At 40.1% G+C, this 24127-nt stretch overlaps 2 protein-coding genes across 7 annotated transcripts; one reads left to right on the top strand and one right to left on the bottom strand.

Moving 5' to 3' along the window:
* Positions 1-5838: 5838 nt before the first annotated feature.
* Positions 5839-15623, top strand: LOC114787159 (leukemia inhibitory factor receptor-like). Of its 4 annotated transcripts, XM_028974995.1 has the most exons (20): positions 5839-5863; positions 5970-6136; positions 6256-6328; positions 8699-8716; positions 9566-9720; positions 9874-10021; positions 10125-10379; positions 11301-11427; positions 11514-11659; positions 11987-12132; positions 12278-12446; positions 12570-12634; positions 12742-12937; positions 13073-13249; positions 13345-13446; positions 13718-13873; positions 13995-14129; positions 14248-14341; positions 14434-14494; positions 14647-15623. In XM_028974995.1, the coding sequence occupies exons 1-20, from the start codon at positions 5851-5853 to the stop codon at positions 15046-15048; spliced, it is 2805 nt and encodes a 934-aa protein (XP_028830828.1). In that variant the 5' UTR covers positions 5839-5850; the 3' UTR covers positions 15049-15623. The 4 variants fall into 4 exon arrangements, with proteins under 4 accessions (XP_028830828.1, XP_028830829.1, XP_028830831.1 ...); XM_028974996.1 differs by lacking the exon at positions 5839-5863 and having other exon boundaries at positions 5984-6136; positions 6258-6328; XM_028974998.1 differs by lacking the exon at positions 5839-5863 and having other exon boundaries at positions 6070-6136; positions 6258-6328; positions 8631-8716.
* Positions 15624-15761: 138 nt separating this feature from the next.
* On the bottom strand, positions 15762-23532 carry LOC114786219 (leukemia inhibitory factor receptor-like). 3 transcript variants are annotated; one of them, XM_028973151.1, is made up of 18 exons: positions 23341-23532; positions 22130-22195; positions 21877-22031; positions 21549-21687; positions 21212-21460; positions 20658-20784; positions 20399-20568; positions 19621-19766; positions 19371-19539; positions 19184-19248; positions 18881-19076; positions 18557-18733; positions 18099-18200; positions 17671-17823; positions 17335-17469; positions 17030-17123; positions 16866-16935; positions 15762-16715 (listed from the first exon to the last, which is right to left on the bottom strand). In XM_028973151.1, exons 2-18 carry the CDS (start codon positions 22185-22187, stop codon positions 16368-16370), a joined length of 2553 nt encoding a protein of 850 aa, XP_028828984.1. In that variant the 5' UTR covers positions 22188-22195; positions 23341-23532; the 3' UTR covers positions 15762-16367. The 3 variants fall into 3 exon arrangements, with proteins under 3 accessions (XP_028828984.1, XP_028828982.1, XP_028828985.1); XM_028973149.1 differs by having other exon boundaries at positions 23345-23532; XM_028973152.1 differs by having other exon boundaries at positions 20414-20568; positions 23345-23531.
* Between the last annotated feature and the right edge of the window lie 595 nt (positions 23533-24127).

Raw genomic sequence — 24127 nt, 5'->3', positions numbered from 1 at the left:
ATGTTTATTTGCTGTTCATGTGTGAGCGTTTGAGGACACAATTATAAAATACCAGATTATGTGCTACAAACATGGTGATAAATTAAGTAATTGGTTGGCTCATCAGATGAAAATCCTGTTGTTCATCCGGAGTTAAATTGGATGTTTCCCTTTCCCTTGATGAAATAACTTAATCCATTTCAACAATGCAGTCTAATAAGGCACCTGGCCCAGATGGGTTTCCTATTAAATTTTACAAGAAATTCAGCAGGAAATTAGCACCATTTGAGGAATCACAGAAACAGGGGACAATCCCAGCAACATTAATCTAGACCTCAATAGCTTTGCCCCTTAAAAAAAAAAAAAAAAAACTATATTCCTGTCAATCCACAACCCTTTAAAGTCAGTAGACCAGGAGGAAATGGTATATTGACCATGGAAACAGTAACATCACAGCAGTATCCTCTTTCAACATAAATATTGTTCACGAATAGTTTGAGGACGATCACAAATTCAAATTCACCAGACCTGAGAATGTCCCATGTGTGGGGCACGATTTTTCTCAGGTGATCTCCTGGCTTTCTATGCCATTTTGCACCTTGTTATCTTCATGTGTTTAATACTCATTCCCTGTGTTATTTCTCTTTATTTATTATGACTCAACTTGTATACTTAAATGTTCTGATATCTTTGTATGAATTCAATATTTGGCTTGAGGGCAACATCTGGTGGAAATTTTGTGTCAATAGCCCACTTAGAAATCCCCTTACTGATAAAAATGCTGATGTGTCAAATACTTATTTTCCCGGCTGTATATGCAATATATAATCTCTATATAATATAGGACATTTTCAGTATATATAATACTATATAAAATTGTATAACAATGTATATCAATATATGAAAATGGCCCTAATTGCAATATTTTCATATATTGTCACATAGCCTATTTCATGTATTTATATATTGCTTACATAAAAAATATTATTATAGAATATATAAACAAATATTACTATGTACAATTCTCAATATAGGAGTACACACGAAAGATATTGTCACATAACATATTGAGAAATATATTTTTGTTGTGAATGGAAAAGGGTGTCAGTTGTCTTCTAATCTTCGTATGCTTTTGATATTTTTTACTATAAAACAATTCTATTCTGACCCAGAAATTGTGGTTTCCCTTGATGCAGAAAAGCCTTTGGCCAGTGTTTATACTAACGGTGTTCATTCTGCCTACTTTCCTTTAAAACGTGGTACACGCCAGGGTTGTCACCTTGTCAGCGGGACCGTCTGCTTTCACCTTCGCTTTTTGCCATCGTCAAGGTCCTCCTCTTTGTTTTTTAAGGGCATTGATCGAAACCACACAGAACATAAAATATCATTATATGCTGATGATCGTCTTCTAGCTGACCCGGCTCTTGGTTGTTCTCCCATTGCCGCCGGGTTTCCTGCCCGGCAATTCTCAGTATCTTGCAACTTTTGGGCCTTTTTTTTTTCAGGTTACCAATTTAACTTGCAAAAAAGCAAATGTTTTCCTGTTAATCAGATCTCTGAACCTGTCAGGATGACGGCACCTAGACACATCACCTGTGCCCAATCCAGACAGCTATTAAAAGCCTGTGGCTCCACCCCTCTGCCGCGGCGGCATTTTCGTGAACTTGACTTGGCAACGGTGTATGTGTGTGTATTTTGAGTTCTGGCAATCGCCACACGCCTGCAGGTTTGTTTATGTTGATTTTACTTTATTTCCCTTTCCGGCCATTGATCTGGTGATTATTTGTGTTTATTGTTTATTTATAATAAAAATCCCTTTCCAGTATGTCCTGCCTCTGCGCTTCCTTCCCCGGTCAGCTCGCTGGCGTGACAGAACCTTTGATTCAATAGGGCTTTCCTTTCCAGATTAGTTATACTGGCTTTAAATATTTAGGCATTCATGTTACAATCTTTTTCCAGTTTATATTCAGCTAATTGGATTTTTCTAATTTTCAGTATTACAAAAACTATGCCCTACTTTATTCATCATTACCTATCCAACATACCCCTCACACGGATATCCCGGTGGTGTTCAGACATCATTTTAGGTTTCGTTCGGCCTCCTCCTGATCAAAGTTGTACATAAGACTCACCTTTCAAAACCACAACTTCCCTCTACAGTGTGATAAGTGTCACAGATCTCCCTGCAACCTGATTCACATATTTTTCCTGTACCCAAATTTGTTTGGGTTGACCATACATCCATCTCCACTGACCGCCGTTTTTGGTGTCACAGATGTTTCTCTCCCACTCACCTCTATAAAAAATATAAATATAAAAATTATTTAAAAATCATGAATATAATACATCATAAATTATATCATAAATATAAACATATTTACACACACACACACACACACACACACACACACACACATATATATGTGTGTGTGTGTGAGTTTTTCTATTGTTAAAATTTAAAATGGGAAACATATTGGCTTTCATGTTTCCAATAAAACAAATTACAAATAAATAAATAAAATAACAGATTTTTTCTTCCTCAAGGGCTCAAAGTTCTGTGTTAGCATAACACCTTCCACATCAAATCTGATTTTCATGTTTTGTTGGTTTGAGGCTCAATAATAATAACTTCAGCACATGTGCAGGGCCATTAAAATATAAAAAAATGAAACCAATTGAATTGTAGATTTGCATTTGTTAAGTGTAATTTTTTTTAACTTCCAGGATCCCTCAGCAAGGCACTGTTCCTTATTTACATCAGGATGTAACTGGGTGGCCGTGCATGTCTGGATGACCTGTTGGCAGACATTGTGCAACGCCTGACCACTTCCTCAGAGCTAAAACAGACCCCAGTCCCCAGAACAATAGCTTCAGCCCTGCTCCTGGGCACAGGATATCACATTGCTGCACAATGTGGTCTATCTGTGCTGAATTTTTACCTTCAAATTTTCAGCATCGTACTGTCTACCAAACATGCACAATCAATACAGAACAGAGAATGAAGCAGCAAAGAGACACGTAGAACAATGTGCCACAGAAACCATGGACCCCATGAACAGCCACCGTAGTAATAATAAAAAAATAAAATTGGACAGTGAGGAAAAAGCTTAACAAAATAATAATTAATTGTTTCTTGAAGTAGGCAATTGGTGGAGGTGACTGGTCTATGAGGAGGCGCAAGTTGGAAAGCAAGATGGGGTGCTCTGATAGTCACAGCGTTGAAAGCAACCCCTGGCCAGTCCGGCCCTGATTCACAAGAGCTCACTCACATTGTAGTCAGATGACCGTTGACTTGAACAGAGATCAGTTTCCTGCAGAGCTGATTACAGTTTCCTCTGCTCAAACATACTTGACCCGACAACACATTTCACTGTCAATGAGCTGCATCAGTAAACAATAGAAGGACGAAACCAAAGTTTCCTGGTGCCGTCTTACATGAGCTGTTGCAGCTGCCTCTTCAGCACTTTATGTATTCGTAAGTGAGCTTTATTGGACAAGCTGATGGTTCTTTTATTCCCTTGGCAAATGTAAATGCACTCATGTAGATGCATCCAGCAATTACCCATCTGGGAGATAAGGATTTTTCTTTTACTGTAAGTCTGCAGACAGGCTGAAGGAAATCTGTTTGGTAATGGCATGGTCGAAAACATAATGTTGAAACCACATTAAATGTGAGTCAGATACAAGTCCATGGGTGTTTCAGTGAAAGAAAGAGAGAAGTGAAATTGTAAATACAAGGGTGAAGATTTATAATTATTTGGTTGTAACCACTGTTTTTCTCTCTAGTAATCTGTGCTTTGTTTCATCTTGAGGTTCCTGTCCATCCAAGATATAGAGGACGTATTTGACTGAAGAGATGGCAAAGTCACCCAAGTCTATTTAAAAACATTAAAGTGAAGTGATTGTCACATGTGATACACAGCAGCACAGCACACGATGTACAAAATTTGTCCTCTGCATTTAACCCATCACCCTTAGTGAGCAGTGGGCAGCCATGACAGGCGCCCGGGGAGCAGTGTGTGGGGACAGTGCTTTGCTCAGTGGCACCTTGGCGGATCGGGAATCGAACCGGCAACCTTCTGATTACGGGGCCGCTTCCTTAACCACTGGGCCACCACAAGCCTACATTCATCAACTGTAGCAGGAATGCATGTGACAATCCCTCTTCGTGCCATCAGTTGTTTACTGGGGCATGTGAGTAATGTAGCACTCATGCTGAATCTTTTGAATACAAAAAAGTTTGAGGTTTACTGGTCTTTTTTTTTTCCAGACAATTTTCGAAGATATTGCTAAACCAATATTGTCATTGCTGTTGACACCTATTGAGCCGGGTACGGTCTGAGCTCTGGGCGGATAGGAATGTTATCGCAAACATCCTGGTCCAGGTCCAGCAATGAGAGGTTTTGAACATGTTGTTGCAGGATTTTCCCCAGAAATATAGGGGCATTGTGAGTCTGGCTCAGGAGACCACAGTTTATGACATTGTGTGTGAATTGTATCTACTCTCCATAACTCTCACACTAAATGCAGTTTAAAATGTGAAAAAAAAAACTTTATTATTGGGGTGTTAGAGACCCCTCCCAAAACTCAATTATGTTTAATGGACATTTGAGTAATCAATAGACATAAAAAAATCTAAATAAAAAAAAAAAATAAGCATTTAAAAAAAAACTTCTCTACACACCACTCCCAGACAGACCCAATATTGTAACAATGAAAAAACTATAATGACCTAATCAAATATAATTTTTTTGACCAAGTATTGAGTTCTGACAGTAAAGATCTGACCAATTGTATTCTCACTATGAAAGACATTTAAGCTTCTAGGATCTTCACCAACTTTCACTTACAAAATGCTTCTAGGAACCGTTTGTTGGCTATTGACTGATTGGTCGTACATTACTGGAACCCATCAAGCAGGAAGTCTGTGAATTTTGCCTTGATCTATGTATTTGCAGAGACAATTTCATTTTTAGAAACACGACTTTTGTACAATTACATGCCCTATACATTATACTGTTAATGTTCAAAACATTAACAAAAATGTGTGTGAACGTCAGTGATTTTGTTCTGGCTACACAGTGATAAAGCACTCACTCACATAACAGGTTGTGATTGCCTAATGTCTCATCCTTTCTCATGACCTGCCTTGCAAGTAACAACAAGCATCCTTATACCCACTGTCAGCTGTAGTCTTTCTACAATCTTTCCCTAAAATATTTTTGGTCACTCTGGTCCTGATTGGAGAGCAATGACCTTTCCTTTTGGCAGGAACTGATTCCCTGAAAAGCTGAAGGATTCCACAATTTGCATTTTCCTCCAATATTACGTTTCTCCCAACACCACATTTAACTGACAATTTCAAACAATATTAGATTAGATTAGATTAGATTCAACTTTATTGTCATTACACATGTACAAGTACAGGGCAACGAAATGTAGTATTGACTGTCAGGTTGTCATTTGTACATTTCTCTCTCCCACTCACTTGGCTGTACATTTTTATGTGAAATGTTACATCCTCCTCAACCTTTTAGCAGTGTTTTCCATTCTGGTAAACTACAAGACGTTCCTTGTCTGGCATGGCAGTGGTTGGCTTCCTACCTAGAAGATCTATCAAATCTTCTCCACTGGTATCCCCCAGCCTTCAATTCTGGGATTTCATCTGTTCAATGCAATGTATATGCAAGCTGACCAGTAACTACCAAGTTAACTACATATGTGAACTGGACACAGGGTCATGGGGGCCGTCTGGCCCAATAGCCCAGTTGGTAATCATTAATTAATTAATCATTAATTAACAAGCACTTTGTCCAGAAACACAGTCGAATACGAGCTGCATTTGATAAAATATGAGTCTCGGAGGTCGGTATGATGGACACATGTAAGGCAGCATTTTCATTTTAATTTCTTCACTTATTCAAAATGAAGTGACCGAGCCACAGACGGGAAGTTTTTTTTTTTTTTTTTTTTATTCCCCCTGAAAGCAGATTTCCTGAGAATGGTGCAGTCATTTCCTGGGAATGCAGAGCAGCCGGGCCGCGTACGAGCAGCTCCGACTCTCAGTGTCTTGCGAAACTCCAACGTCAACGAGCGCTCGGCGCGTTCCGGGGATACGAGACGCTCGACACACCATTCTTCCAAACGAACTCCGGAGGTTGGCGACGTTTCCTCAAGAACGGACTTCTCGTTCTAAACAAATCAGGGTGTCTCGACTTCTTAAGCTATGATTATTATTAATTATTTTTTTTAACGTTTTATTTCTGTATCCGGTGGAGGTGGAGAAGCTGGAGCATTTCATCCCGCCGTCGTCTGCTGTTGGACGGGCGAAGGAGAGTAAAGTATGAGCGTAAGTGAAGAACAGCAGATTCTTTTTTTTTTTCTTGCCCAGCTCTTTCCTGTCGAGCGTGGGAACCGCGGTTTCATTCCGAAATCTTTCATTATCCTGCTCTACCTCCTCAGTAATTTATGTGGACACACACACACACACACACACACACGCTTTTTTACAAAGTTTTCAAAAAGTCATTAAACTAGTACTTGGTCATTTATTTAATGAACATAATAGAAACGGGCATCTTTTGTTGGTTATACCCGCCTTTAAATTAGTCATCAGGTTTGTCTTTGGGTTTGGGTTTGTTCTCAGATTGAATCCCATTGATCTATAGATTTTTTAAAAGGGACTCGCAATTCTTTACATTTACAGCATTTATCAGACGCCCTTATCCAGAGCGACTTACAATCAGTAGTTACCGGGACAGTCCCCCCCCTGGACCAACTTAGGGTTAAGTGTCTTGCTCAGGGACTCAATGGTAGTAAGTGGGATTTGAACCTGGGTCTTCGGGTTCATAGGCGAGTGTGTTACCCGCTAGGCTACTACCACCCTTTATTTGCTGCAGAATATGCTTGGGTATGATTCTCGCCCGGATGAGCCCATCACAAAGGGGAGAGTGCCATGCTTTAGGGGCAGTGGTGGCTTGGCGTTTAAGGAAGCGGCCCCGTAATCAGTTCAAATCTTGATCTGCCAAAAGCACCGTCCCCACACACTTCTCCCCGGGCGCCTTTCATGGCTGCCCACTGCTCACTAAGGATGGTGGTTAAAAGCAGAGGACACATTTCGTTGTGTGTGCTGTGCTGCAGTGTTTGATTGATTGAATGATGGATGAAACCCTTTATTGCTGTTGCAACAAACCATGTCAAAAGCACAAGTACTAGTGAAACTTGGCCATCAACCCCACTATACATAAACACTGCACAGTGCATTGGGAGGGTAGGGTGGGCGGGTCAGGAAGAATCAGTCCGGCCAGACTTCAATTTCCGATACACCAGGGCAATGCCTAATCTAATCAAAAGTCCTGTGATCATGGTTCTGAATTTGTACGGTCATAAACAAAAGCAGGGTACACATAAGAATAAAGGAAGGGGATTAAAAAAAGACAACCCCCAAATTGGGATATATACTCCAATGGGGAGTATATTGTGGGAACCGTAAACGAAAAACCCCACCTCAACAGCATAAGCACATAGGCTCTACAAAACATATAAAGTAAAAGTCAATTGCGACAGGGGAGGGGAAAAGGGGCTGAATCTGAATATGCGTGGATGAAATCCCACATAAACGAGCATCAGTCCTGGTGCTGCTGCCAAAACGGCGCACACACAGACCCGCCAGTTCACACTGGGGGGTACGAAGCGGGCGGAGGCATGAGAGAGGGGTGAGTGCATATCAGCGGGTGTGTGTTTATGTGTCCTTGGGTTGGAGAACGGTCAGTGGGAGAGTCGAGCTGCTTTGGCCCTGACGGGACATGCTGATTCTGCAGCAGGCGCTGAATAGGGGAGCCGAATGCCGAACTTGTCTAATTTGAAACTTCAGCTCTGTCCAAATTTCTGTGCAAAGCCGCTAGCTTCTCCGTAACGTTGACCAGTTTCCAGTGTCCAATTTACGATCATTCTGTGCGTCCACGGCTCTGCCCATTCCATCAATCAGTCCGGCCAGACTTCAATTTCCGATACACCAGGGCAATGCCTAATCTAATCAAAAGTCCTGTGATCATGGTTCCGAATTTGTAGATGTCTTCGATGTCCTCCACGGATAGAGCAGACAGGCACACGATCCTCCATTTCTCCCATCCGTCCATCATGTACTCGGCGGCAAACGTTCTGGCAGGACACTCAGGATCTCCCGCTCCTGGATTTCTTGTCGAGATGATTATGTCAATAGCATTGAGAGACCAGCTGATCAACTCCATACATTTCATTGACTTTCGTTGTTCACAGCGCAGGGCTGAGAGCATCTCCCAAAGACAGTAGACAGGACAAGCGAGCAGGGAAGATAAGGAAGAGTGAGAGCAACACGTCCGCCTCCACTGAGACTCAGAGCAGAAAAAAACAATCACTGACAATCACTTCACTTTCACTTTCAAACTGCGTATGTTTTCATGACTGTGCACAGCATTCCCTAAGAGGGGCAATTATGCTTTCAAACCCTTTGTGTAACCTTATGACCTTTCATAAAAGTTTATGTGCGTGATCTTTGATTTAAAGCTGACCTTGTTTCTTGATTTTGCATATGCTACTTAGATGATCATTTAATTTCACAAGTTACACGTCCCTGCCTTCTTGTTCATTGTTGCAAAATTGCATTTTCCCAGCTGTATTATTGACGTTATACTACTGACCATGGTTTGTTGGCTTTTGTGGACTATCTTCCTCAAAACAGTCGAAGGACTGCAAAATGGTGAGTTCCACAAATTCATTCATATGAGAGTGCTTGAAGTGAGAATACGTAGATATAAACACTAGATGTCACGTTGAACTGGGCATCAGTGGGAGTGAATGAGTCAATAGAGCCGCCATCTTGGGACGGGGTAGCGAATGAACGTCTATCAGGGAAGGTCAAGGTGGAAAACAGAATTTATAAGAGCCATAACCCGGCAAATTTGAGAAGTGATTTTTATTGTCTTGGTTTGTTTCAAATACCAGATATGTATTTACGGTCGAGCTGTGAATAAATTGATAAAGAAGCTTTTTTTTGAAAATTCAGCAGAATTTTATGTTCAAAATGTAATCTGCATATAGGTATTTTTTCATTCAAAATAAACATAAACTATCACATGCAGAACAAGGCAAATACAAACACCACAAAAAAGGGCCGATTATGCTTTCGAACTCTTTCGAAAGGCCAGTAATTTTCACAGAAAGACCCTGGCAATCTTCATTATTAGCCCTCTAGCCTTTACCACTCATACATTTATATTTATGCATTTATCCAAAGCAACAGGCATTTGTATGGATTTGTAGAGAACTATAGACAATGTTAATTATTTTTTATATTTAATAAGGAAGATGAACATTTACCTGTTCACTTAAAAAAAAGTAAGGTCCATACATTTTGTCAAGAACTATAGACAATGAACCAACAATATCATATTTCGCTCATACTGTCAGAGAATCATGGTTGAATGGGCTTAGAACCCCGTCCCAATATGGCAGCGGTATTGATGCATGCTGAGAGGCTGAAAGCGACCTCTAGTGTATATATATCGATGGTGAGAATATAGCACTTATTAATGTGATTTATTTGCAGAGTTGCCATTGCCCACAGATGTGAAAGTTGAGTGTGATTACAAGAACAAGATTAATATCTCTTGGAAAGATGATACATCTCTGGGTAGCTTTACAGAAAAACTCATCTATGATATTCAAATCTCATACGACGGGGACTCAGAACTACAGGCAAAAGTATGAATACATATGAGTACATTTATTTCCAAGTGGCTACAGCAATTTGTGTAAAAATATACAGCAGTTAAAATAGACAAACGTTGGACTGTCATATGATAGGAATGCAAAAAAAATACTCAAGATTATTCACAAGATTTTTGTGCAACACAGGAAGAGGTGTTGGTGACACCAGATCCAACAGTCGAACACTACTGGATCTGGACCTCCCCTCTGAACCTCCAGTGTCTCACTCATGTAGTCAAAATTCGAGCTAGACATCAGAATAAAACCAGCAAATGGATTGAGAAGCCAATTTATGGTCAGTGGAATTTCCTGTATTATTGTTGATTAGGACAAGAAAGTGTCTTGGTGTACAACATCACAAATGATGCCTGCCTTGTTTCTCTGTTGTGTTTTTTCAGGAGATAATGGAACTGAAAGAAAGGTTTATGCACAGGGTGAAACAGTTGGTGTTGGGACTAGAAGGAAATACTGCTGCATCTCAGCAAAACCCAACTCAGAACAGAAGTTAAAGTACAGAGACACAAACCTGATGGCAGCCCAGGTTATCAATCTGACCTACATCTTTGATGTATACCTATCTCAGCCCTCCAAGACCACGGGTGATGATTTAGTGTGTGAACCAGCTAAAGACGGATTTACAGTTTTTGTTGGCTGTAAGTTTGGAATGTTTTAACTGTGTCATTTTACTGTAAACCTGCACAAAGACAGATAGACAAGTACAGTGCATCCGGAAAGTACACAGAGAGCATCACTTTTCCCATATTTTGTCATTCCAAAAATGATTTAATAATTTTTTTCCCTCAGAATTTGTATATAAGTATTCAAAGCTTTTGCCATGAAGCTCAAAAAGTTCAGATGCATCCTGTTTCCCCATATCATCCTTGAGATGTATCTTCCTGTGTCTTAATTGGAGTCCATCTGTGGAAAAAACAGTTGACTGGACATGATTTGGAAAGTCACACACCTTCTATATACCTGTTTATATAATCTTTCAGCAGGACTAAGCACACAGCCAGGATATCAAAGTAGCTTCAGGACGACTCTGTGAATGTCCTTGAGTGGCCCAACCAGAGCCCAGACTTGAATCCGACTGAACATCTCTGGAGAGATTTTAAAATGAGCAAAGGCTGTGAATACTTACGTACATGTGCATTGTCAGTTTTTTATTTAAATAAATTTGCCAAAACAAAATGTTTAAAGCATTTAATCAATTTTGAAATAAGGCTGTAACATAACAACGTGCAAAAAAGTGATGCGATGTGAATACTGTCCAGATGCACTGTATATAGACATCCCATACTTATATAGAAAATAGGTATAACATATATTTTGCTCTTTTAAAAACTAAGCTGTCAAATTGATGCTTATGGGTGAATTGTTTTTTTACTTTACTATAATTCTACGTACTGCAGTTTTGTTGGGTTTGTGTACATTGTGGCAACGCTAAAATATTAGGTTACTTTTACTTTACATTTTTTTTCAGTGTAGTAAACAGATCGATCTTAAATGTTGCACCTTAGACCAACTGCAGAGCTCTGCCTGTTTGCTCCTTTCTCACTTTGCCTCATTTGTAGATACTCCTGAAGTGCACAACTTCTCATGTGAAACCAGGAACTTAAAATCTCTACAGTGTCATTGGAAGAATGGCCGTGATTCTAATCTGAAAGGAATAAGAAAAACAAAATACTCACTCAATGGAAGGTAGCACAGACGTAGAATCAAACAGTAGACCCATAGTTCTATGTTATTGTGTAGGCATTATAATGTTGCATTTTTTGATCTTGCAGAGAGTGTTTGACAAATTGCATCGGTCACCATTGTCATTGTGCCATCAAACTGACTGCAAGCCAGGGGGCGATGGATTGGATATTGACCTCCAAAAACTACATCAATGAAACAAATACAGTTGAGACAGCTGATCCCCGTCACAGAGGTATAATATTCTCTCTATAACGGGAGATCTAGGATATATTCATCAGGGTCATCATTAATTACCGATACCGTACACAAGGCAGATTTTACAATGTTGGTCCATGAACATGGAGTTAAAAAAACATAAAGCTGATTTTCCACTGCTTTTATGGGAATTAAAGTGACTGGATAACTATTGAATTTATGGTTGTGTAAGGACTGTGTGTTCCACATTTTCACTGACTAACTAGATAATGTCTCTACTTGAGCATTTCATGTATCTAAATGTATCTTTGGTTCACCAAAGTTTTCTTTCACAATATTGTACAACATTTGGGTCTTGCTGCAGTGTATTTGTTTCCTCCTCACGGGCTGAGTGTACAAGATGTGGACAAGAGAAGTGCCAATCTTCACTGGCACTGGAATGAGAGCAGCTATGAGTCTCTTCCGATGGTGTGCCAGGCCCTGCTGAATTATAGCCAAGCCAAAGAAATAGTGAGTAAAGGACTTAAAATTGTCAAAAAGAAATATTGATATTGAGAAGTTCAGCATTTTCATGGAGACCTATATAGGTGCCTTGATACCGAAATAGCTAAAGATCTGTTAAAGCTCTTACCAATATTTTCTATCCCTCTTAAAGAGAAAGGAGAGCAGAGGGACTAAGGGACTGACGTCTCTGACGTCTCTGACTTTAAGTGACCTGTATCCAGCTGTAACATATTCAGTTCGGGTGCGATGTCATTCAGCAGAGCATTTCTGGAAATGGGGTGACTGGAGTAGCAGCGCCATCTTTACCACCAAAGAGGACAGTGAGTGCGCAAAGAATGAAGAAGTATTAAATATTAATGCATTTCCTGATAGTTCTCTAATGACTATTATGTCCTTTAAGCTCCTTCTCTGTTTAAATTGGACAATTTTTGTTTTATTTTTAGTTCCTGAGGCGCTAGATATCTGGATGCAAATACACAACGAGAATACAAGTTTTGTGGTGTGGAAAGTAAGTTCATTTTAAATGTATTTTGCTTCCTTTGGCATTTCAACTCCTTTGGTCTGCTCAATAATTGAACTAAATAATGGTGATGTCAGTTCCTGTTGCTCTCCTAGAGTCTAACTCCAGACAAGAGTCATGGAAAGATTCAGAAGTACCAAGTGAAATGGGGGACAAAGCTTGAGGTGCTGAACGGTGCAGATCACCGTTGGTACGAACACAGTGGTAGAGAAGGCAAAATCACCGTCTCGGCTGTTAATTCTGCTGGTGTCTCACCTCCATCCAGCATTGTGATACCTGCTGTCTACTCAGGTATGATGAGATGACACAGACTTGACTTACAAAAAATGGCACTTTAAATTAATGGGAAAAAGTAGGTTTCTTTCTTTCTGTTGACATTTATCATTTATTCATATAATTTACTGGTTGAACATTGTCTTTATTTAGGCCATAAGACAGCACGTCTTACTGCTAGTGATGGCGGTTTCAACTTATCCTGGACCAAAAACCCCAAATCCATGTGTGGATACGTGGTCGACTGGATTCAAGCCGATATACAAGTGAACCTCACTGTTGACTGGATTAAAATACCCACTAACAGTACAAGTATCAGGATCCAACCAGGTACAAGTTGCAGATGAATCAACTTGACACTGTATATATGAGTGTAGATTAGTAGATTGCATTGCAATGTATTTTCATCACTTTCTTTACTGTAGAGCACTTCAGAGAAGGCACCAGATACATACTCTCCCTCTATGTATGCACTTCAGAAGGACCAGAACTTCAGCAGAAATGGGAGGGTTATTCAAGAGAGAAAAGTAAACAAATGAGCCTCATTACTGTACACATTATAAGCTATACCATTGGGCAACAGAGGTTTTCATCCCTCTTTGGATTGTGTTTACACTGGCTAGTTGTAGATATTGGGGTTAACATTTGACCAAAACAGAAAAAAAATGACAAAAATCTATATAAAAAACTGAAAACTGCATGAATCTGGCGCAATAAGACAAAAGGATATATTTCTTAAATCAGTCGTCTGGACTTTATTACTCAACATCTAACTCTCCTTTTGTCCCTTTTTTTAAGATCCACTGAAATCCGTTTCAAATTTCAAAGCAGAGCAAAGTGGAAATGGTGTCCTCCTAACCTGGGAGGAGCTCTCCCAAGAAGATTTGAGAGGCTTCCTTAGCCACTATGAGATAACATATTATGAGATGTCTGACACAAATGCTAAAAAAAAGGGTAAACTATGCGGTGTAAATTGATTGTAATTCAACTGAATATGTTGCAAAAGTTGGAACAAAATGATTGCCGAGTCATTTGTTGGATAATAACATGAATTAATTTTCCCGCTTTATTGCAGTTAACATTACAGCCGGACAGAAGGAGTATATAATTGGCCCTCTTCAGGTTAAATCCTACACCTTCAGAATTAACGCTGTAACAGGTGGGGGTAAAGGCCCACAGGATACAGTTACAGTTACTGTAACCTCACAAGGTACATGTTCCAAGGGTCTTGAGATTATGTGTTATCAGAAGAACTGGCTTATCATTTCAGAAATGTGCCTCAGCCCTGTAACGATGTACTTTGGTAACCAGTCTGTATCTGTTTCCAGTTTATCGCGTTATAGTAGAAGCTGTCATTGCCCTGGCCTTCGCCATCCTAACTCTTATATGTGTCATATTCCTGTGCTACAAAAAGAGAGCATGGTGAGGAGGAAGTTTTTCTATTATTATTATTATTCTTGCTGTTAATATTATTAGGTGAATAGACATTGATGTGCTGGTCTTTGTGTCACCAGGATAAAGGAAAATGTATACCCAGAGATCCCAGAGCCAAGGCTAGACTTTCTCCCTCCAAAGGTGAGTTGCTGCCAACATGCAGATATGTCTTCTCACTAGAAATCCATTTGTTATTTGATAATCTTGGTGTATTTGAGGATAATCAGGAATTTAAAAGAGCTGTTTAATGTTTAATCAGCATTTTAATGTTTTTTAATGTTTTAATGTTTCAGGGATCTGACCAGCTTTTTGAACTGCCACATGAGAATGTTGCTCATGTTACGCATATCTCAGAGGAGCCTCTACTGATAGTTAATGACAAAGATGAGCTAGATAGTCACACCACAGACCAAGACAGCGCAGGTGTCCACATAGAAAACTTTATAAACAAAACATACAAATTATCAATGCTGCCTATTGCAAATTCTTTCTTGGCACACCCCCCTGGGTACCAGCCCCACACAGGCCCAAAAATGTCTTTGGTACAATCAAGCACATCATCATACCATGTCATAGAACACTGGCACAAGGAGTACCAGCCGCAGATCTCGATGGCAAGCGTTTCACACACTGATGAGCACAGCGATTTAATAGGAAGTCCCACCTCAGTGAGCTCCTCACAGCCTTTACTTTAAGAGGCATTATATTTTATGTCATAACTGTGCAAAAGCTGATATTACTGTGGTAGCATTTAAACCAGGTGAAACATGAAAGTGCTGGGAAGTCAATTTGATGTCAGTGGGCTGCATACCTAAATCTTCCGAACACACTGTTAGAAATTCCTCTCTGCTGTGAAGGCTGTGAGAATTTATGAATTCATTTTTTATATTATTCTGAGTTTTTGTAATTTTTTTTATCCCTGTTATTAGGACATCTTCATGTATTCCTATTGCACTGAGGTGAAAGTGAGGTCATTTAGCAGTTTCCAGGATAAGTTTCTCAGCAAAATGTCTTTAATCGAGTTAATAATGCATCTTGTTAACTAGTTGTTACGGTTGATCTTCACCAACACAGGAATACCAGAATGTTTTGTTTGCATGGGCTTCAACCATGTTTTTCAGGTTCCTCTCACAGTCCTAAGAGATGCTGCTTGATGAAAGGCCATGGATGAATGAAAATGGCTTGCCTACAAATGTGAATTTTTCTGTGTGTGTTTGTAATGGTCGATGTACAAAGAGCAAAATAAAACCTGTTAAATAAACCCAGTCAATTTTTTTGTCTGTGTTTTTCCATCTCATGTCAATTCTCTTCTTGTGTCTCTCCACCAGTTCTGCTTGCATTCATGCTCACATACATGAACCTGTGAAAGTTATAGGTTACTGCAACAGTCAATACAAAAAGCCATGACTAAAACGACCCGTGGGCATTAGTTTAATGGCAGCGGGGAGACTGATGGAGGATTGTGAAAAACAAAAGCTCACCAAACAGGCTTATACACAGGTAGACACAATCAGGTTTAATACCTGCCAGGACATTTTCACCCCAGAGAGACCTTCATTAACCTTAACCCTATTCACCAGGCTGGAGCACTTGGGACAGTCAGCTTTGGTAACAAGATAAGAATAAAAAGAATGCAGTACATAATGCAAACATAAAAACTGAATAAAAAGTACAAGTATAAAGGCAGAGCAAAGTTATATATAACATCACAAACAATTAGAATTAAAAAAAAAAAACGACTGAAATACAGTAAAGTGCCACTGTTTTACAATTTTGCATGTTTGCATGCATCCGGGTGGTGTTGGGACAGGACTTGCTGGAATGCACGAATAATTTCAATTTTCATCTCCCTCATGAAAGCAACTAAGCATTTGTGAGAGTTTTTTGTCACAGCACTCAATTCTTCACATTTACATATGGCCTCAGGGAAAGATTCCATATATATATTTAATGCAATGGATGAATGTTAAATAATATGGTCCTTGAAGGCTTGCACAGCGGCTGGTCTTTCTGCTTAGCCAGCACAAGGGTCTGTTTTAGAAGTACATGTGATGAAGTGATGGGGCTGATAGCTCTGGCAGTGAGATGGGCTTGATGGCAGTAAGCAGTGGGTAATGCTTGGGACCAGCTGTGCCTGGTAGCTTGGTGTCTCTGTTTCCGATTGAGAATTTTCTTTTGGCACGCAGTTGAAGGTAGGATTGTAGGTAGGATTCTCCAGTGCAGATACGATCTCTGTGCCATCCAGGTTTTGGTATAAAGAAGAACAGTGGAAATCCTGGCATTTTAATGTCTTCACCTCAGTATCCTCTGTGACAAAATCGATATTTTCAGGTGGCAATTTGAAAAGTTGAACGTCAGCTTCCTAGAAGAAGAAAGGCAAGGAACTGTTAATTGGTTTTACATAAATATTAAACTTTTTTGAGGTTGGGTTTTAGTCAATAACTAATCAAAAGGAACATTTAAACATACACAGTAGTAGAGAAGAATACGTACAAACATCGTCCACACTCACCTTTAATGGATGAAAAACCAGACTTGGTTCTGGGATGGCAGGATAAACCTTTTCCTTTAACCTGGAGAGACTGCATGTTTGTTGATTAAAAATGTTTTTTTTTATTTTTTTCAATATATTTTTCAAATATTAACAAAGAAGAAAGAATCAAAATGCTTCCTCACCATACTCTGTTCTTGTAGCTCAGGACAAGGACACATATGAAGACTGAGATGGTGATGAGGAGGGCAGTGACAGTTTCTACTATAATTTGAAATGCTAAAGACAAATACACACAGGTTACAACACCACACAACTACAGGGTCGTGCCAAATGCAGAACTGAGTCAAGGCACATTTTCGATGTTTAGGGAAACATCCAGAATATTAATGTAGTGTGACATTACATTGATGCAATACCTTGTACACAGTGCTGGGAAAATATCGTCCTTTGTACCAATGTACGCACAATGCCTAAGACACATACGTACCATCTGACATTAGAGAGATTCTGGATTCGGCCTCTGGACCTTTACCTCCACCGGTCACTGCTCTTATTTTGAATATGTAGGAGGCAACTTCAAGATGTTTGATTGTAAATGACTGTTTTCCAGCTGACACGTTCACTGACAAAGTAGGGTAAGATGATTTAATTTTTATTCATATTCTGTGGTGCAATTTCACAAAATATTCAATCCAAGATTGTTCTGAGAACATTGTGTTCTACTTCTAAGGTTTACAGTTTAAGCTATGCTAATGCTGCAAAACCCAATTACATATCGAGCAATAAACTTTTGTCCCCATAATTGATATGGCGTTTCATTCACCTTCTTTCTGAACATTTAGTTTGGTCTGGAAATACTTGATCTCATAATGGCTTAGGTAGCCTCTCAGGCCTTCTTGGGAGATCTCTTCCCAGGTTAGGTGAACGCCATTGTCATTTTGTTCTAGTTTGAAACTTGGAACAGGCTTCAGTGGCTCTAAGGAAAGCAAGGAGAAAAGTAAAGCGGTAAACATTAAGGTAGATGTGTAGTTGGAAGTTGTAGAACACTAAAGCACTATGCTATGTGCAAGTTTCAATGATGGCTTTGAAGTTCGGGTCTTGCTTAACCACTCAATCTTTTTGCCGCCAAAACAGATGTTTTGGTCTTAGATAAGGCTTTTGAATCTTCACTGAAACACAACACAGAGTGTGATTGTAACAGCATTATTGTATGGGGTCTGGTTTTTACTGCAGTAAAGTGAAGATCTTTACCTTTCTCTCTGAAATATCCTTCCCATCTATCCAGAAGTTCTGGAGCTTCTGTGGTACAGGCATGGAGTGAAAGTATGTATTTTTTGCCTTCCTTTATGTGATCTTAAGAAAAACAACACAAGTATAAGCCTGGAGGAACATCTGATAACATTCTTTGAAACTTATATCTATGGGAAGTGGTGGCCTAGCAGGTAAGGGTTCCAGTTCAAACACAGAACCACCAAGGTGCCACTGAGGTACTTTTGAGCAGGTAGTACTACTACTTCTACTAAAGGTACCTTTGACCGTCCCCACACGCTGCTCCCCAGGCGCCTGTCATGGCTGCCCACTGCTCACCAAGTGATGGGTTAAATGCAGAGGACACATTTTGTTCTATGTACGGTGTGCTGTGCTGCATTTCACAATGACAATCACTTCCCCTTCATTTAATTGAGGACTGAAACATCAGCAACTTGTACCTGGTTGGATCCTGATACTTGTACTGTTATCGGGTATTTTAATCCAGTCGACAGTGCTGGTTCCATCACTGACAGCTGGAACCCAGTCAACTACATATCCATATGTGGCTTTGGGACTTCCAGTCCAGGATAAATTGAAACCACCATCACTAGCATTAAGGCGTGTTGTCTCTTGACCTGAATAAACAGTTTTAGTTCAAATACCTGTCATACGAATACAGTAAATCAACAGAAAAAATACTAAATGTCAGAAGGTATTGGTAACAAAGTATTACAGAAGCTTCTTATTCCCATGAAGTTTTAGGATCTTCAGACTAATCATACCTGAGTAGACAGCAGGTATCACAATGCTGGATGGAGGTGAGACACCAGCAGAATTAACAGCCGAGACAGTGATTCTGCCTTCTCTACCACTGTGTTCGTACCAACGGTGATCTGCACCGTTCAACACCTCAAGCTTTGTCCCCCATTTCACTTGGTACTTCTGAATCTTTCCATGACTCTTGTCTGGAGTTAGACTCTAGAAGAGCAACAGGAACCGACATTAGCATCTCCATTATTGAGCTCAAGCAGACCAAAGAAGTAAAAAATTTAAAAGGAACTAAAATACATTTTAAATTAACTTACTTTCCACACCACAAAACTTGTATTCTCATTGCGTATTTGCATCCAGATATCTAGCGCCTCAGGAACTAAAACAAATGTGTCCAATTTAAACAGAGAAGGAGCTTAAAGGACATAATAGTCATTAGAGAACTATCAGGAAATGCATTAATATTTAATACTCCTTCATTACAGTACTTTGCGCACTCACTGTCCTCTTTAGTGGTAAAGATGACGCTGCTACTCCAGTCACCCCATTTCCAGAAATGTTCTGCTGAATGACATCGCACCCGAACTGAATACGTTACAGCTGGATACAGGTCACTTAAAGTCAGAGACGTCAGAGACATCAGTCCCTTAGTCCCGCTGCTCTCCTTTCTCTTTAAGAGAGATAGAAAATATTAGTAATAATATTACAATAATAATAATAAGAAGAATACAATTTTAAGTCCTTTACTCACTATTTCTTTGGCTTGGCTATAATTCAGCTGGGCCTGGCACACCATCGGAAGAGACTCGTAGCTGCTCTCATTCCAGCGCCAGTGAAGATTGGCACTTCTCTTGTCCACGTCTTTTACACTCAGCCCATGAGGAGGAAACAAATACACTGCAGCAAGACCAAAGTATTTTACAATAAATAGAAATCATAAGGATTCACAATTCAAAAATCAATTAATGTTTAAAGAATTTTAATTTCCATTTGGATAAGTGATAAACTGAAGTGAATGTCACTTGTGATACACAGCAGCACAGCACATGGTGCACACAGTGAAATTTGTGTTCTGCATTTAACCCATCACCCTGAGTGAGCAGTGTGGTGAATTCCCATATGAATATATTCCCAGATTTTTATACATGATCAGTTGCATCATTTATGTCACCATAAAAGTCACCATAAAGTCAACCTTCCAGTCCCTTGAATTTTGGAGCTGTGAACCATGAACAGATCACTGTGATAAATTGGGGCAGTGGCCCCATAATCAGAAGGTTGTCGGTTTGAATCCCGATCCGCCAAGATGCCACTGACGTGCCACTGAGCAAAGCACCGTCCACACACACTGCTCCCTGTGCGCCCACTGTTCACTCAGGGTGATGGGTTAAATACAGAGGACAAATTTCTCTGTGTGCTCCGTGTGCTCTGTATCACAAGTGACAATCACTTCACTTTATAAATTGTGCATGGCATTGAAATGTCAGATTCCTGACGAAAATAACATAGACATCCTTAAATAAACACACATATATATATTTGACCTCTGTGACGGGGATCAGCAGCATCAACATTTTTTGTTTCATTGAGGCTATTTTTGGAGGTCAGCGTCCAATCAACCACCTCATGTCCTGTAGGTATCGCAATGGCACAGTAGGTACACTCGCATTCCCGACAATCACAATTTGTCAAATAATTTCTGAAAGAAAAAAAGAAAAAAGAGAGAAACATAAAATAACTTGCCACAATAAACCGCACGTGCTCTGCTCAAGTCTGTGAGTTTGGTACCTCGCATTAAGTGAATACACAGTTGTCTTTAATCCTTGCAGGTTACAGTGCCGACCGTTCTTCCAGTGACACTGCATAGATTTTAAGTTTCTGGTTTCACACATAAAGTTGTGGACCTCAGGGGGATCTAAAATACACCAAAACCATATCAGACCAAAAAAGATTTTTTTTCTACAGAATTAAATAATGCTTTCTTAAAGTTTGTATACTTTAAGTTCTTTAAGTTAAGAGTTCAACCAAACAAACGATTTAGTAAAAAAAAAAAAAAATAGCCAAAACTGCAAAAACACAAAAGGTAAAACTTCCAGCGCCTATCAGAGTCCACCTCAATGCAGCCACCTCCTCCAGCGGCTTCTGCTCTGTATTTAATGGGGCCTAATCGTCCCTGCTCAATGAGCTTCGGCTGACAACGATTAGACCCTGTTAATCAGTCGTGCACACGGACGAAGCGGGCGCCCAGCTATTCCCCTGCAACCAGGTCGGATTCTACACCTCTAACAAAAACTAAATACATGCACACAATGTCCATTCCATAAAGTGTCCTTTTTACTTACAGCCCACAAAAACCACAGTTCCTTTCGTTTCACAAAGGAGATTATCGCCCCAAGACATGGAGGGTGCAGTTAAGTGTACATCAAAAATGTAGGTCCGATTGATGACGTGTGTTGCGTTGAGCAACATGCCTCCATACTGTAATCCATGCAGCTTTTTGCTTTGCTCTGCAATGCAGCAGTATTTTATTTTGCTGCCAGCCAAAACAGTTTCACTTTGTGGGTAAATGTTTGCTTCCGGGCCAGTATACCCTGAAAACAGAATGTTCCGAACTGCTGTTAATGGCAGCGACATAATCAGCCTCAATGATTTTCATAAAAGACTGGAAATGCCACTGACCATAAATCATCTTCTTAATCCATTTGCTGGTTTGATTCTGGTATCGAGCTCGAATCTCCACAGAGTGAGTGAGACACTGGAGGTACAGAGGAGACGTCCACTGCCAGTAATGTGTAACTGTTGGATGGATTACCTCTTCCTGGAGGGTAAGGAGAAGTTTTATTCAAAACTTCTCAAATGTTCTTATGTACTGTCTAGTGAAGAATGAATAATTTGTTTTGTATACAGTATATATTTCCTATACCAATGCATAGGTGTTTGACAGTAATATTTTTATATAACAACACACATTTATATACAATAACATGTACATAATCACATAGCCTACATAATAAACTGGTTTTGTTTCCCCATTGTATGAGATTTTGATTTCATAGATGATTTTGTCTGTGATGTTGCCAAAAGTGGAATCATCTTTCCAGGAGATGTAAATCTTGTTCTTGGAATCACTCTCAACTTTCACATCTACGGGCACTGGCAACTCTGCAAGAACAAAATCATACGAATAAGTACCGCGTAACTAGAAGTGTACAACCCCAGTGTGTTTTCATCCCAAATCTGTTATTAAGTGAGGAACTCACCGCTTTGCTGCCCTTCAACTGCAATAAAGAGGATGGCCCACAGAAGCCAACAAACCATGATTGTACCTGATGAGATATTTTATAGAGATCCTGTTTATTTGGTTAGACTTGCCCCAAATGATAACAACACTCTTGCAAAATACTTCCAGATACAGTGATGTGGTCCACTGACAGGAAAGAAGTATTGCCACAGACATAGCATCTTACAGTAGAACAAGACGTGAATGTCATCTACTCTCAGGACAATGACTTAGTTCTGGGTTCACATATAATGTACGAACGGACTCCAGAGCAGATCAGGGGTCTTTAGATACACAACATGAACCAAAGTATTAGGACACGTCTCTCAAACGCTGAATTAAGGGGTTTCATCATGCTGTCTCCATTAACAGGCATTTGTGAAACAATATGTTTTGTTCCGAAGAGCTACATGGTTATTGATTTTTTAATATTTCATTAAAATATTCATTACATAGTAAATATTCATATGGGAGTGGCATTCTATAGCGCTGTACCATAGCAATATGTAGACTGACCATTTCTGTGTGGCTTACAATTAGGTAAATAGTCTCACCCAAAAAAGTTGTCTGCTTAAATCCACCAAATTTGAGTTTCGATTGTACAGCTGGTATACATTCACACTTGTATTTCCGGCTTATTGATTAGGTGTATGCAGGAATAGTAGAGCATTGCCAGCATTTAAAGAAGCAGTTTGCGTGTGAAAAAATTAAAAAATGTCAACCATCTCAACACAGGGTCAGTTCCAATCAATCAGAAGCTCGGATGATTTAATTTTCGAATAATTCATAGCAGTGGAGTCACACATTTTTTTACACCTTTTATGTGATCATTTACTTTTCATTCTTCATTTCTACCAAAGATATTACTGAGCCAATTACTGTTAGTTGACGCTACAACAAAAGAACAGTGACACCCACAAACGTACTACGGTCAGGGTTTGAATGTCTCTTTTTTCCTTCCTGGAAGGAATAAATTAAAAAATATAATTTAGAGTCGTCTAGAAGTTTTAAATCTGAACAGTGGTGGAGTGATTTAAGCATCTGTAGGATCTCCATAGACTTCGTTGGATCTCCATAGACTCCATAAACTAGTAGTCCTTAAAAGTCATTATTCTTCTTTCACTCCACCACCACCACTACCGTGTGTATTTTAAAAGCAGGACGATGGGTTCTCGAGGAAAGTTTACTTACTGACCGGAACCGCTCCAGACCGTCAGCGCGTCGTGTGGGACCCGCGTCTCCTCACGTCAGGTCTCCGCCTTCGTCGCTCCGTCGCGGCTGAGGTCGCAGTTGCGCATGCGCAGACGGACGCGATTCCCGGGAAACAAGGCGGGATGTCGTGTTAGGCAGAGCTGCCGACTTCGAAGAACCGTCTGGACTCCAAATGTCCGAGGCTTCCTCAAATTCTTATCCAACAAGGGGTCGTGGACCTCCTTCTTCTGTGAGGTCGACCCGCAGGGCGTTTTCTTTCTGGAGCACCTCTGCTCACGGACCAGATGCTCTTTTCGTTTCTAAACTCAGTTCATTTGAGGCAGTTTGTATGTTTGTTACATTGGAGACGTTTAAGTTGGAGAAATGAAAGTGAAGTGATTGTCATTGTGACACACGGTGACACAACCAATGCGTTGTCGGCTTTTAACCATCACCCTTGGTGAGCAGTGGGCAGCCATGACAGGCGCCCAGGGAGCACTGTGTGGGGACGGTGCTTTGCTCAGTGGCATCTTGGCAGTTCTTGGAGCCGTTTCCTTACCTGCCAACCACTGCCCTTTTTTTGTGTGAAAGCGAGGTGATATATGTGATGTTATATGGGGTGGTAGTAGCCTAGTGGGTAACACACTCGCCTATGAACAAGAAGACCCGGGTTCGAATCCCACTTACTACCATTGTGTCCCTGAGCAAGACACTTAACCCTAAGTTGCTCCAGGGAGACTGTCCCTGTAACTACTGATTGTAAGTCGCTCTGGATAAGGGCGTCTGC

This window comes from Denticeps clupeoides, chromosome 3 (genome assembly GCF_900700375.1).
Source record: "Denticeps clupeoides chromosome 3, fDenClu1.1, whole genome shotgun sequence".
NCBI lineage: Eukaryota > Metazoa > Chordata > Actinopteri > Clupeiformes > Denticipitidae > Denticeps > Denticeps clupeoides.
This window is presented reverse-complemented; position numbering and strand designations above follow the sequence as displayed.

Coding starts and splice junctions, on each gene's coding strand:
- LOC114786219 (XM_028973151.1), bottom strand. CDS start 22,187: ATGGTTTGTTGGCTTCTGTGGGCCATCCTCTTTATTGCAGTTGAAGGG. Junction 20,785..21,211: donor AACTGTGGTTTTTGTGGGCT/GTAAGTAAAAAG, acceptor GGTGTATTTTAG/ATCCCCCTGAGGTCCACAAC. Junction 19,077..19,183: donor CAAGTTTTGTGGTGTGGAAA/GTAAGTTAATTT, acceptor TTGCTCTTCTAG/AGTCTAACTCCAGACAAGAG.
- LOC114787159 (XM_028974995.1), top strand. Junction 6,137..6,255: donor CTTCCAAACGAACTCCGGAG/GTTGGCGACGTT, acceptor TGTATCCGGTGG/AGGTGGAGAAGCTGGAGCAT. Junction 13,250..13,344: donor AAGTATCAGGATCCAACCAG/GTACAAGTTGCA, acceptor TCTTTACTGTAG/AGCACTTCAGAGAAGGCACC.